This window comes from Taudactylus pleione, unplaced genomic scaffold (genome assembly GCF_031769625.1).
Source record: "Taudactylus pleione unplaced genomic scaffold, aTauple2 ptg000460l, whole genome shotgun sequence".
NCBI lineage: Eukaryota > Metazoa > Chordata > Amphibia > Anura > Myobatrachidae > Taudactylus > Taudactylus pleione.
Window position 1 is genome coordinate 2,019,846 of NW_028284862.1, and position 14,137 is coordinate 2,033,982.

Here is a 14,137-nt window from a genome sequence, read left to right on the forward strand (position 1 = left end):
ACCGCAGGTTACACAGCTCAGACCTATTACACCTTTCTGCAGGTTATAGAGAGCTATAAAGTCTACACTAAGACCTGACATAGTCACCGCAGGTTACACAGCTCAGACCTATTACACCTTTCTGCAGCTTATAGAGAGCTATAACGTCTACACTAAGACCTGACATAGTCACCGCAGGTTACACAGCTCAGACCTATTACACCTTTCTGCAGCTTATAGAGAGCTATAACGTCTACACTAAGACCTGACATAGTCACCGCAGGTTACACAGCTCAGACCTATTACACCTTTCTGCAGCTTATAGAGAGCTATAAAGTCTACACTAAGACCTGACAGACTCTTGTGTGTAAATCACTTATTCTCTCATCATAGTGATTTCAACACAAATTCCCAATCTACTATCTTTCCGTGTTACAGCAAATAGAAATGTAAAGAATAACCAGCACCACATATAAAGTATATAGATAAGTGTGTTATTATATACCCGCCTATGCCCAGCTCACAGAACCACATATAAAGTATATAGATAAGTGTGTTATATACCCGCCTATGCCCAGCTCTGTCTCCCTCACACTGACTATACCAGAGCCCTCCTACCATCCTGAGATGACGGATGCCGGCAGCTAGTCCCCAGCTTGGACAGGTCAGTGAGGGAGGCAGAGCAGACACTGACGGAGGATATAGAAGATATCCCCCCATCCCCCCTATCAGATTGCTAACCAGGCTGTGTCGCCAGTGACAGGTGTGATTAGACTGAGGTCATACAGACAGGAGATGGCTGGAAGCACACCCGGATATACTGAGGCTAACCATGGGAAAGGTTGGGATAATGGGGAGCTCACCTGGGAATGTAAGGCCACCAGTATGGAGTCCATCTGAGGCTCAAGCGTCCGACTCCCGTTGGCCTCCGCACTCTCCAAGATTTGGCAGAAGCTCTGACAAAGAAAACAACACGAGAAAGGAGATTAAAACAAACACCTAGAACAATGCAACAGAACTGGCCTCTACAACAGGCGGAGCGAGCTAATCAGCCTCTACAACAGGCGGGCGAGCTAATCAGCCTCTACAACAGGCGGGCGAGCTAATCAGCCTCTACAACAGGCGGGCGAGCTAATCAGCCTCTACAACAGGCGGGCTAATCAGTCTCTACAACAGGCGGGCGAGCTAATCAGTCTCTACAACAGGCGGGCGAGCTAATCAGCCTCTACAACAGGCGGGCGAGCTAATCAGCCTCTACAACAGGCGGGCGAGCGAGCTAATCAGCCTCTACAACAGGCGGGCGAGCGAGCTAATCAGCCTCTACAACAGGCGGGCGAGCGAGCTAATCAGCCTCTACAACAGGCGGGCAAGCTAAACAGCCTCTACAACAGGCGGGCGAGCTAAACAGCCTCTACAACAGGCGGGCGAGCTAATCAGCCTCTACAACAGGCGGGCGAGCTAATCAGCCTCTACAACAGGCGGGCGAGCTAATCAGCCGTTACAGACATATGAGTGAAACAAATGGGCGTAACGCTAGAGAGACAATTGTCCTCTTCAACGGACGAGCGTGACGATCGGCCATTGCACACAGACTAGCGAGACAATTGGCCTTACAGATAGATGAGCTATAAATATAGTTATTACTCAATGGCAAGTTGTTGTTCTTTTTATTTGGCCATCGATGGCGGCACCAACGCCTGATGTTAAGATAAAACATTGGCAGTTCCGGCCCAATAACCGCACTCTGCACATGCGGAAAACGCAACCACTGATGTCTGCACCAGCGATGATTTTCTAACGATGGCTATTGATGGTACAGCCGTCACTACAGTATACCCGAAAAATTGCTGTTTTTATGGAATACAGTTTAAAACAGGGCTTGACAAATATTTCTATAATCTAGGAGCCAGGATGAAAGTGTCTATACTAGTCCACAACATGGTCACAGATGAATGGATATAGTAAAATGGAGGCCCCTTCACTGCTCTGCACAGCTCCCACGGACCCACATTCCTGAGCACCTACCCCCCACAGCCACACTACTGAGGGGGTAGTATCCCAGGCAAACCACCGCCCTGCAGCGACATTGCTGTGCAGCTTCCCCCGGGCAAACACCCCCCCCCCCCCCCCGCGATCACATTACAGAGCAGCTAGCCCCCCCATTGGCCACACAACTATGGGGGTACCTCCTCCTCTCCGTCCCGGGCCTGCGCCGACGACTCCTCTCCGTCGCGGGCCTGCGCCGACGACTCCTCTCCGTCGGCGCAGGCCCGGGACGGAGAGGAGTCGTCGGCGCAGGCCCGGGACGGAGAGGAGTCGTCGGCGCAGGCCCGGGACGGAGAGGAGTCGTCGGCGCAGGCCCGGGACGGAGAGGAGTCGTCGGCGCAGGCCCGGGACGGAGAGGAGTCGTCGGCGCAGGCCCGGGACGGAGAGGAGTCGTCGGCGCAGGCCCGGGACGGAGAGGAGTCGTCGGCGCAGGCCCGGGACGGAGAGGAGTCGTCGGCGCAGGCCCGGGACGGAGAGGAGTCGTCGGCGCAGGCCCGCGACGGAGAGGAACTGACGAGGAACTGCTTCCGCCCTCTCTGCAATACCTGGTTGCAATGGCGACCTGGCCCCCAGGATTTGTAAAGGCCTGGTTTAAAAAATATATATATTTTTTTTTCATAATTCTGTGTTGGATAAGTTATAGATCGATGTTCTTGACCTAATTCAACCATTAAAAAAAACAAACACCCCAGCGACAATTTCCTGTGGCTTTTGGAACAATATTTCCCAAGTAAGCGGTTAATAAGCTCTATAGGAAAAAAAAAATAAAGTTATAAAACTTTTTGAAAACTGTTTAAGCACTCCAACCAAATACACGTCTGTTGCAGAGAGGAGCAGCCGCCGGGGAATTGTAAAAACAGCGGCACGTTGCCACCACGTTTTACTTGTCCTTCTGCGCTTGTGTCACGGAGGAGTAATCCGCTCGGATCCCTCTTCACATCCCCGGAACTCCTTCCCTTATTAAAGAGCAGGACTCTGACAAGAGGCGCCATCTGGAGGCGGCGTTTGTTCTCGCAGGCAAACTCCAAACAGTTGAAGTAGTCAGAGTTTGCTGAATATCAGGTGGTCCTATCGGACCCCTGACGATTAATGGCAGTTTACCTAAATTATGCGGAAACTAGCGGCCCATATGGTGATGATGAACGGACCCTTAAAAACAACATTTCTGTAGATTACAATGTACAGATCACCTATATTACAACGTAAATCTAACATTGATAAGTACAGGTAAAGCCGGGCGACTTATACTGACACAACCATTGCGCTGAAATATCATCATTGCATTTAGGGGTAGATACAGAATGGGTCCCAGCTGCTCCGCGCGTTTCCTCACAGCAGCCTATGGAGACGTGAGCAGAGGTCACAGCCCGGGAAATGCGCATAGCCCTCCATCTCAGATATCGGCTAATTACCCAGAATGCTCAGCACTGACGGCCATCTTCTGCTCACCTTAGTCACAAAGAAAGCGTCCACGTTCTTCTTGTAGAGGGACAGAATGCCGGGAACCAGGCGCTGCAGCTGCTCCTCAAGCTTCTCATTGGGAAGTAAGTGGCTCATCGGACCCAGAGCTTCCACCACAGCGAGTCTGACCTGAGGGAGAGGATGGTGGGGCTTATTCTATAATCTCACCGACCATCACTGGGATAAAACATACTATTATCACAATGCGTGCTGGGTTAATATAATGTATATATAGAATGGGGGCACTGGTTATACTAAAGACCTGAGATGTCCATTACATCTTTCAGCCGAGGACAGGAGACGTACCCATAAGCCGCATATACACCGTATATATATAATCCGTATACATAAAGGAACCAGAAATGGCAGCGGCTACCCCGGACAGGTGTTCATGGGGACGGAAAGGAACTGCGGTGACATGAAGCCGGTATCTGACCATGTATGTGCACATTGCGTGACCTGCCAGAGCCTGAATCCATCACGTGTATGACATGCATCTGTATTACATGATGTACAGTCACATCCAGACATTCTACAGTACAGACACATCCAGACATTCTACAGTACAGACACATCCAGACATTCTACAGTGCAGACACATCCAGACATTCTACAGTGCAGACACATCCAGACATTCTACAGTGCAGACACATCCAGACATTCTACAGTGCAGACACATCCAGACATTCTACAGTGCAGACACATCCAGACATTCTACAGTGCAGACACATCCAGACATTCTACAGTACAGACACATCCAGACATTCTATAGTACAGACACATCCAGACATTCTATAGTACAGACACATCCAGACATTCTATAGTACAGACACATCCAGACATTCTATAGTACAGACACATCCAGACATTCTATAGTACAGACACATCCAGACATTCTATAGTACAGACACATCCAGACATTCTATAGTACAGACACATCCAGACATTCTATAGTACAGACACATCCAGACATTCTATAGTACAGACACATTCTATAGTAGAGACAGCCACACATTCTACAGTACAGACACATCCAGACATTCTACAGTACAGACACATCCAGACATTCTACAGTACAGACACATCCAGACATTCTACAGTACAGACACATCCAGACATTCTACAGTACAGACACATCCAGACATTCTACAGTACAGACACATCCACACATTCTACAGTACAGACACATCCACACATTCTATAGTACAGACACATTCTATAGTACAGACACATCCACACATTCTATAGTACAGACACATCCAGACATTCTATAGTACAGACACATTCTATAGTACAGACACATCCACACATTCTATAGTAGAGACAGCCACACATTCTATAGTACAGACACATCCAGACATTCTATAGTACAGACACATCCAGACATTCTATAGTACAGACACATTCTATAGTAGAGACAGCCACACATTCTATAGTACAGACACATCCAGACATTCTATAGTACAGACACATCCAGACATTCTATAGTACAGACACATCCAGACATTCTATAGTACAGACACATCCACACATTCTATAGTAGAGACAGCCACACATTCTATAGTACAGACACATCCACACATTCTATAGTACAGACACATCCAGACATTCTATAGTACAGTGACATCCAGACATTCTATAGTAGAGACAGCCACACATTCTAGAGTACAGTCACATCCAGACATTCTATTGTACAGACACATCCAGACATTCTATAGTACAGACACATCCACACATTCTATAGTACAGACACATCCACACATTCTATAGTACAAACATCCAGACATTCTATAGTACAGACACATCCAGATATTCTATAGTAGACACATCCATCCAGACATTCTATAGTACAGACACATCCAGATATTCTATAGTACAGACACATCCAGATATTCTATAGTACAGACACATTCTACAGTACAGACACATCCACAAATTCTATAGTAGACACATCCATCCAGACATTCTATAGTACAGACACATCCAGATATTCTATAGTACAGTCACATCCAGACATTCTATAGTAGTCACATCCACACATTCTATAGTACAGACACATTCTATAGTACAGACACATCCACACATTCTACAGTACAGACACATTCTATAGTACAGACACATCCACACATTCTACAGTACAGACACATCCAGACATTCTATAGTACAGACACATCCAGACATTCTATAGTACAGACACATCCAGACATTCTACAGTACAGACACATCCACACATTCTATAGTACAGACACATTCTATAGTACAGACACATCCAGACAGACATTCTATAGTACAGACACATTCTATAGTACTGACACATCCAGACACATTCTATAGTACAGACAAATTCTATAGTACAGACACATCCAGACACATTCTATAGTACAGACACATCCAGACATTCTATATTACAGACACATCCAGACATTCTACAGTACAGACACATCCAGACATTCTACAGTACAGACATCCAGACATTCTATAGTACAGACACATCCAGACACATTCTATAGTACAGACACATCCACACATTCTATAGTAGAGACAGCCACACATTCTATAGTACAGACACATTCTATAGTACAGACACATCCACACATTCTACAGTACAGACACATCCACACATTCTATAGTACAGACACATTCTATAGTACAGACACATCCACACATTCTATAGTACAGACACATCCAGACATTCTATAGTACAGACACATTCTATAGTACAGACACATCCACACATTCTATAGTAGAGACAGCCACACATTCTATAGTACAGACACATCCAGACATTCTATAGTACAGACACATCCAGACATTCTATAGTACAGACACATTCTATAGTAGAGACAGCCACACATTCTATAGTACAGACACATCCAGACATTCTATAGTACAGACACATCCAGACATTCTATAGTACAGACACATCCAGACATTCTATAGTACAGACACATCCAGACATTCTATAGTACAGACACATCCACACATTCTATAGTAGAGACAGCCACACATGCTATAGTACAGACACATCCACACATTCTATAGTACAGACACATCCAGACATTCTATAGTACAGTCACATCCAGACATTCTATAGTAGAGACAGCCACACATTCTAGAGTACAGTCACATCCAGACATTCTATTGTACAGACACATCCAGACATTCTATAGTACAGACACATCCAGACATTCTATATTACAGACACATCCAGACATTCTACAGTACAGACACATCCAGACATTCTACAGTACAGACACATCCAGACATTCTACAGTACAGACACATCCAGACATTCTACAGTACAGACACATCCAGACATTCTACAGTACAGACACATCCAGACATTCTACAGTACAGACACATCCAGACATTCTACAGTACAGACACATCCAGACATTCTACAGTACAGACACATCCAGACATTCTACAGTACAGACACATCCAGACATTCTACAGTACAGACACATCCACACATTCTATAGTACAGACACATCCAGACAGACATTCTATAGTACAGACACATCCAGACATTCTATAGTACAGTCACATCCACACATTCTATAGTAGTCACATCCACACTTTCTATAGTACAGACACATTCTATAGTACAGACACATCCACACATTCTAAAGTACAGACACATCCACACATTCTATAGTACAGACACATCCAGACATTCTATAGTACAAACACATCCAGACATTCTATAGTACAGACACATCCAGACACATTCTATAGTACAGACACATCCAGACACATTCTATAGTACAGACACATCCACACATTCTATAGTACAGACACATCCACACATTCTATAGTAGAGACACATCCAGACATTCTATAGTACAGACACATTCAGACATTCTATAGTAGAGACAGCCACACATTCTATAGTAGAGACAGCCACACATTCTATAGTACAGACACATCCACACATTCTATAGTAGAGACACATCCACACATTCTATAGTAGAGACACATCCAGACATTCTATAGTAGAGACACATCCAGACATTCTATAGTACAGATACATCCAGACACATTCTATAGTAGAGACAGCCACACATTCTATAGTAGACACATCCACACATTCTATAGTAGAGACACATCCAGACATTCTATAGTACAGACACATTCTATAGTAGAGACAGCCACACATTCTATAGTACAGACACATCCAGACATTCTATAGTACAGACACATCCAGACATTCTATAGTACAGACACATCCAGACACATTCTATAGTACAGACACATCCACACATTCTATAGTAGAGACAGCCACACATTCTATAGTAGAGACAGCCACACATTCTATAGTACAGACACATCCAGACATTCTACAGTACAGACACATCCAGACACATTCTATAGTACAGACACATCCAGACATTCTACAGTACAGACACATCCAGACACATTCTATAGTACAGACACATCCACACATTCTATAGTAGAGACAGCCACACATTCTATAGTACAGACACATCCAGACATTCTATAGTACAGACACATCCAGATATTCTACAGTAGAGACACATCCAGATATTCTACAGTAGAGACACATCCAGACATTCTATAGTACAGACACATCCACACATTCTACAGTAGAGACACATCCAGATATTCTACAGTAGAGACACATCCAGACATTCTATAGTACAGACACATCCACACATTGTATAGTAGACACATCCAGACAATCTACAGTACAGACATCCAGACATTCTATAGTACAGACACATTCTACAGTACAGACACATCCACAAATTCTATAGTAGACACATCCATCTAGACATTCTATAGTACAGACACATCCAGATATTCTATAGTACAGACACATCCAGACATTCTATAGTACAGACACATCCAGACATTCTATAGTACAGACACATCCAGACATTCTATAGTACAGACACATCCAGACATTCTATAGTACAGACACATCCAGATATTCTATAGTACAGACACATTCTATAGTACAGACACATTCACACATTCTATTGTACAGACACATCCAGACATTCTACAGTACAGACACATCCAGACACATTCTATAGTACAGACACATCCACACATTCTATAGTAGAGACAGCCACACATTCTATAGTACAGACACATCCAGACATTCTATAGTACAGACACATCCAGACATTCTATAGTACAGACACATCCAGATATTCTACAGTAGAGACACATCCAGATATTCTACAGTAGAGACACATCCAGACATTCTATAGTACAGACACATCCAGATATTCTATAGTAGACACATCCACACATTCTATAGTACAGACACATCCAGACAATCTACAGTACAGACATCCAGACATTCTATAGTACAGACACATTCTACAGTACAGACACATCCACAAATTCTATAGTAGACACATCCATCTAGACATTCTATAGTACAGACACATCCAGATATTCTATAGTACAGACACATCCAGACATTCTATAGTACAGACACATCCAGACATTCTATAGTACAGACACATCCAGACATTCTATAGTACAGACACATCCAGACATTCTATAGTACAGACACATCCACACATTCTATAGTACAGACACATCCACACATTCTATAGTAGAGACACATCCACACATTCTATAGTACAGACACATCCACACATTCTATAGTACAGACACATCCAGACATTCTATAGTATAGACACATCCAGACATTCTATAGTACAGTCACATCCACACATTCTATAGTAGTCACATCCACACTTTCTATAGTACAGACACATCCACACCTTCTACAGTACAGACACATCCACACATTCTATAGTATAGACACATCCAGACAGACATTCTATAGTACAGACACATTCTATAGTACAGACATCCACACATTCTATAGTACAGACACATTCTATAGTACAGACACATCCAGACATTCTACAGTACAGACACATCCAGACATTCTACAGTACAGACACATCCAGACATTCTACAGTACAGACACATCCAGACATTCTACAGTACAGACACATTCTATAGTACAGACACATTCTATAGTACAGACACATCCACACATTCTATAGTAGACACATCCACACATTCTACAGTACAGACACATTCTATAGTACAGACACATCCACACATTCTATAGTAGACACATTCTATAGTACAGACACATCCAGACAGACATTCTATAGTACAGACATCCATCCAGACATTCTATAGTACAGACACATCCATATATTCTATAGTACAGACACATCCAGACACATTCTATAGTACAGACACATTCTATAGTACAGACACATTCTATAGTACAGACACATCCACAAATTCTATGGTACAAATTGTATCATGTAAATGCTATATATCATTGTACATAACATTATCTGACTAACTCAGTATACCTTCATGGCCAAATGATGTATGTATGTATGGAATCAGTATGAATAACCGCCGGCTGTAAGGTCGGAAGTTCAGACCGGCAGCAGTGGAAATCCCAACAGGGGATTTAGGTAAGCATCAGTAACCCTACCCCCCCTCCTAATCCTAACCTTCCCCCGGGGGTGCCTAACCCTAACCACCCCCTTCCCCTAGCCTAGCCATTACCCTCCCGCCCACCGAGGCTCTCAGCGGCCGCCGCCGCAGCTTACCTTCGATTGGTATGCCGGGCTCCCAGCGTAGGAATAATGACAGGATTTCGATGCCTGTCATTAGTACCCTGCTGGGATTTGACAGTCGGGAAGACGGCGGTCGGGATTTCAATCGTCGGCTTCCTGACTAAAGCAACATTACAGCATTTCATAAGTGTCAAAGGCTTTTATTGACAATTACATTACGTTTATGCAAAGAGTCAATATTTGCAGTGTAAACCCTTCTTTTTTAGGACCTCTACAAGTCGCCCTGGCATGCTGTTAATCAACTTCTGGGCCACAAACTGACTGATGGCCGCCCATTCCTGCCTAATCAATGCTCGGAGTTTGTCAGAATATTTGGGTTTTTGTTTGTCTACCGTCTCAATGGGATTAAGGTCTGGAGAGTTTCCTGGCCATGGACCCAAAATTTTGATGTTTCGTTCCCCGAGCCACGTAGTTTTCACTTTTGCCTTAGGGCAAGGTGCTCCATCATGCTGGAAGAGGCATTGTTCCTCACCAAACTGTTCTTGGATGGTTGGGAGAAGTTGCTCTTGGAGGATGTTTTGGTACAATTCTTTATTCATGGCTGTGTTCTTAGGCAAAATTGTGAGTGATCCCACTCCCTTGGCTGAGAAGCAACCCCACACATGAATGGTCTCAGGATGCTTTTCGACACAGGACGAAGACTTTTGGAGGATGGCCTGGTGTCAAGAAGGGCAGCAAAGAAGCCACTTCTCTCCAGGAAAAATAGCAGGGACAGACTGAATGCTTCAAAGTAAGGCCCTCATTCAGAGCCGTACGCTCTGAGCAGAGCGCACGCTCTGAATGAGGGCCGTCCTCCATAACTATGGAGCGTCCTCCTGGACGCTCGTATAGCTGTGGGTCACCACCCACAGCCTATACGAGCGTGTAGTTTGATGGCCGCGATGGTCTTGACCATCGCGACCATCGAAACTGCGAGCCGGAGCCTGCGGTTGAGGTTTTAAGCCGCAAGGCTCGGAGTGATTTTGGCTCTATCAGAGCCAAAATCACTCCCACTGACATCACTAGTGATGTCAGTGGGCCGGCTTCTGACGGCAGGCGTTCCCTTAGGAACGCCCCGTCAGGGAGGCACGCCCCCGGCACGCCCACCAAAGGGGGCGTGCTGTCAATCAACATCGACAGCACGCCCCCTTTGATCAGACACAACGAGCGAAGGACTTTCCTTCGCTCGTCGCGTCTGGCGCGTGCGCACGACGGAGCTCCCTCCGTCGTGCGCATGCTCAGTGCAGAACATCGACCCACTTGCGAGCGGACAGCCGCTCGCAAGTGGGTCTGAAACAGGCCCTAAGAATGTTTCAAAAAAATAGAAGTGTTAATAAGAGTTATGGTAGACTTACCATTGATAACTCTTTTTCTTCGAGGTCCATAGGGTCCACAGGGATACCATGGGGTAATGTGGTTGGAGATATCCAGGCACAAAACAGTTAAAGCTTTCAGCTCCCAGGATGCCTCAGGTCCTCCTCCATATATACCCCGCCCCCAGCCACAGGCCTTCAGTTTTGTAAACAAGCCACAAGGCAGGAGAAGGAAGACTAATCGTACACCAGAAACTCTCATACAAGATGAAGGAATCTGTGACCAAAAGAAAAAAAATACCCAATGCAGCCAGGTGCATTAGGTGGGTGCCCTGTGCACCCTATGGACCTCGAAGAAAAAGTTATCAATGGTAAGTCTACCATAACTCTAATTTTCTTCTTCAGGGTCCATAGGGATCCACAGGGATACCATTGGAATGTACTAAAGTAGTTCCCCTAAGGGTGGGGGACGCTCCTGAGCACAAAGGAGAACTCGTCGCCCAAAGGAAGCATCCTGAGAGGCAAAAGTATGAAAGGTATAAGAAAAGTGTGGACAGAAGACCACGTGGCTGCCTTGCACAGCTGTTCAGCAGAGAGACCGCGACTAAATGCCCACGATGGCCCTACAGACCGAGTAGAATTTGCTTTCACCGTGCTTGGGACAGCCTGTGTGTACACCTGAGAGATAGTCATGCGTATTAGCCAAGGTCTGCTTCTTAGTTGGCCATCCTCGTTTGTGAAAACCATATAATACAAAAAGAATATCTGAATTTCTAACGGAATTTGTACGCTCCACATGTCTGGGTCAAGCCGGAGCCACCAAGTATTACTGTTACGCCTTCCTGCTTGAATTTCCTGAGGACTCTTGGGAGAAGGGAAATTGGAGGAAAGAGATACCCCAACTTAAAGCCCCATCTTACTGCCAGTGCATCCACGAAGGCTGCTGATGGGTCTCTGGACCTGGACCCGTACCTGGGGACCTTGTGGTTGCGACGTGATGTCATGAAGTGTATGTCTGGTAGACCCCATTTGTTCACCAAGGGCTGAAACACTCCCTGATGGAGAGACCACTCTCCGGCGTGTATGTCCTGACAATTTAGAAAGTCTGCCTCCCAATTGAGGACTCCCGATATGAATATTGCCGAGATGGCCGGAAGATGACGTTCCGCCCAAATCAGAACGTTTGTCGCTTCCTTCATGGCTGCGTGCCTCCCTGATGATTGAGAAAGGTCACTGTAGTAGCATTGTCGGACTGGATCTGGACCGGCTTGCCAGTTTACGTACTCACAATGCTAGGGCCGCAATCCTGTCCTCTGGTAGAAACACCCTTTGTACCTGAGATACCAGAAGAGCTCCCAGATGTATCATCTGCTGTGTTGGAGAAAGAGAGGACTTCTTCCAATTGATGATCCAGCCGTGCTTCTGTAGGCAGGCTATGGTCAGATGAAGATGGTGTTGTAAAACAACTGGAGTTTGTGCCAATATCAGAAGATCATCCAGATATGGTAGTATTCTGACTCCCTGACGCCCGAGGTAGGCCATCATGACTGCCATTATTTTGATAAATCCCCGGGGAGCCATAGATAGGCCAAAGGGCAGTGCCTGAAATTGGTAGTGTTGTAGGACAGCAAACCATAGAAATTGTTGGTGGGATGGTATAATAGGAACATGCAGATACACATCCTGAATGTCCAGGGACACCATGTAATCCCCCGGCTCCTTTGCCAAAATAATTGACCAGAGAGTTTCCATAAGAAACTTGGGTAAATGGATAAACCTATTGAGGGGTTTTAGATTTAGAATAGGGCGATGAGACCCATTTGGTTTCTGAAGATTAGAATACTAACCCCTTCCATGTTGCAACACAGGAACCGGGATTATTACCCCTGCCTGCAGCATTGAGTGAATGGCCAAGGCCTTGACCACACCTGATGAAAATATTGTTCAAAAAAACTTCAGGGGAGGATGCCTCCTGAAAGTAAGGGCATACCCGAGAGACCACTTCTCGGACCCAGGCATCTGTTGATGTTTGATGCCAGTAATCCACAAACTGAAGAATTTGGCCTCCCAACCTGGGATCCCCCAGGAGGCCTGCTCCATTAGGCCGAGGGTTTGTCGTCCAGCTTAGAAGCAGAACGTCTGGCCGGCCCAGACCTCTTAGTTTGTTGCTTGGATGTCCTGCGAAAACTAGACGACTTGTAGGAAGATTGCTCCTTTGCTCGTCCCTGAGGACGAAAGGACTGAAAAGAAACCTGCCTGAACTTTATAGTTGCCATAGATGGCAAACCTGCAGACTTTGAAGCTGCCAGAGTAGCCATTATCTTATCTAACTCTGCCCCAAAAAGTATATTTCCATAAAAAGGTAAGGTTTTCAGAGCCCTCTTTGATCCCGTATCAGCTTTCCAGGATCTTAACCAAAGAACCCTGCATACCACTACTGAAAGCGCGGATGCTTTAGAAGCTAAAATTCCAGCATCTACTGCAGCTCCTCCCAGATAGGAAGCCGCTTCCCGTATGTGGGAGATATTTATCATCTGTTCTCTGGTAGCATCTGGTAGAGAATTCTCCAATGCCCCCGTCCATTCTTCAACAGCTTTGGCTACCCAGGCTCCAGCCATAGCTGGATGGTAACAGCTCCAGATGATGAAAAGATCGTTTAAAAACATGCTCCAATCTTTCTATCCGTGGAATCCTTCAGGGAAGATA

General features: G+C 45.4%; 1 protein-coding gene across 4 annotated transcripts in view; it reads right to left on the reverse strand.

Annotated features, from left to right (window-relative positions):
* The window catches only part of MROH1 (maestro heat like repeat family member 1), a 402,469-nt gene that overhangs the window by 354,883 nt on the left and 33,449 nt on the right, over positions 1-14,137 (reverse strand). For all 4 annotated transcript variants that reach the window (XM_088448594.1, XM_088448595.1, XM_088448596.1 and 1 more), the window contains 2 exons: positions 3,475-3,615; positions 843-935 (listed from right to left, as the gene is read on the reverse strand). In XM_088448594.1, coding sequence (XP_088304720.1) covers positions 843-935; positions 3,475-3,615 — 234 coding nt within the window. The remainder of the gene's footprint in view (positions 1-842; positions 936-3,474; positions 3,616-14,137) is intronic.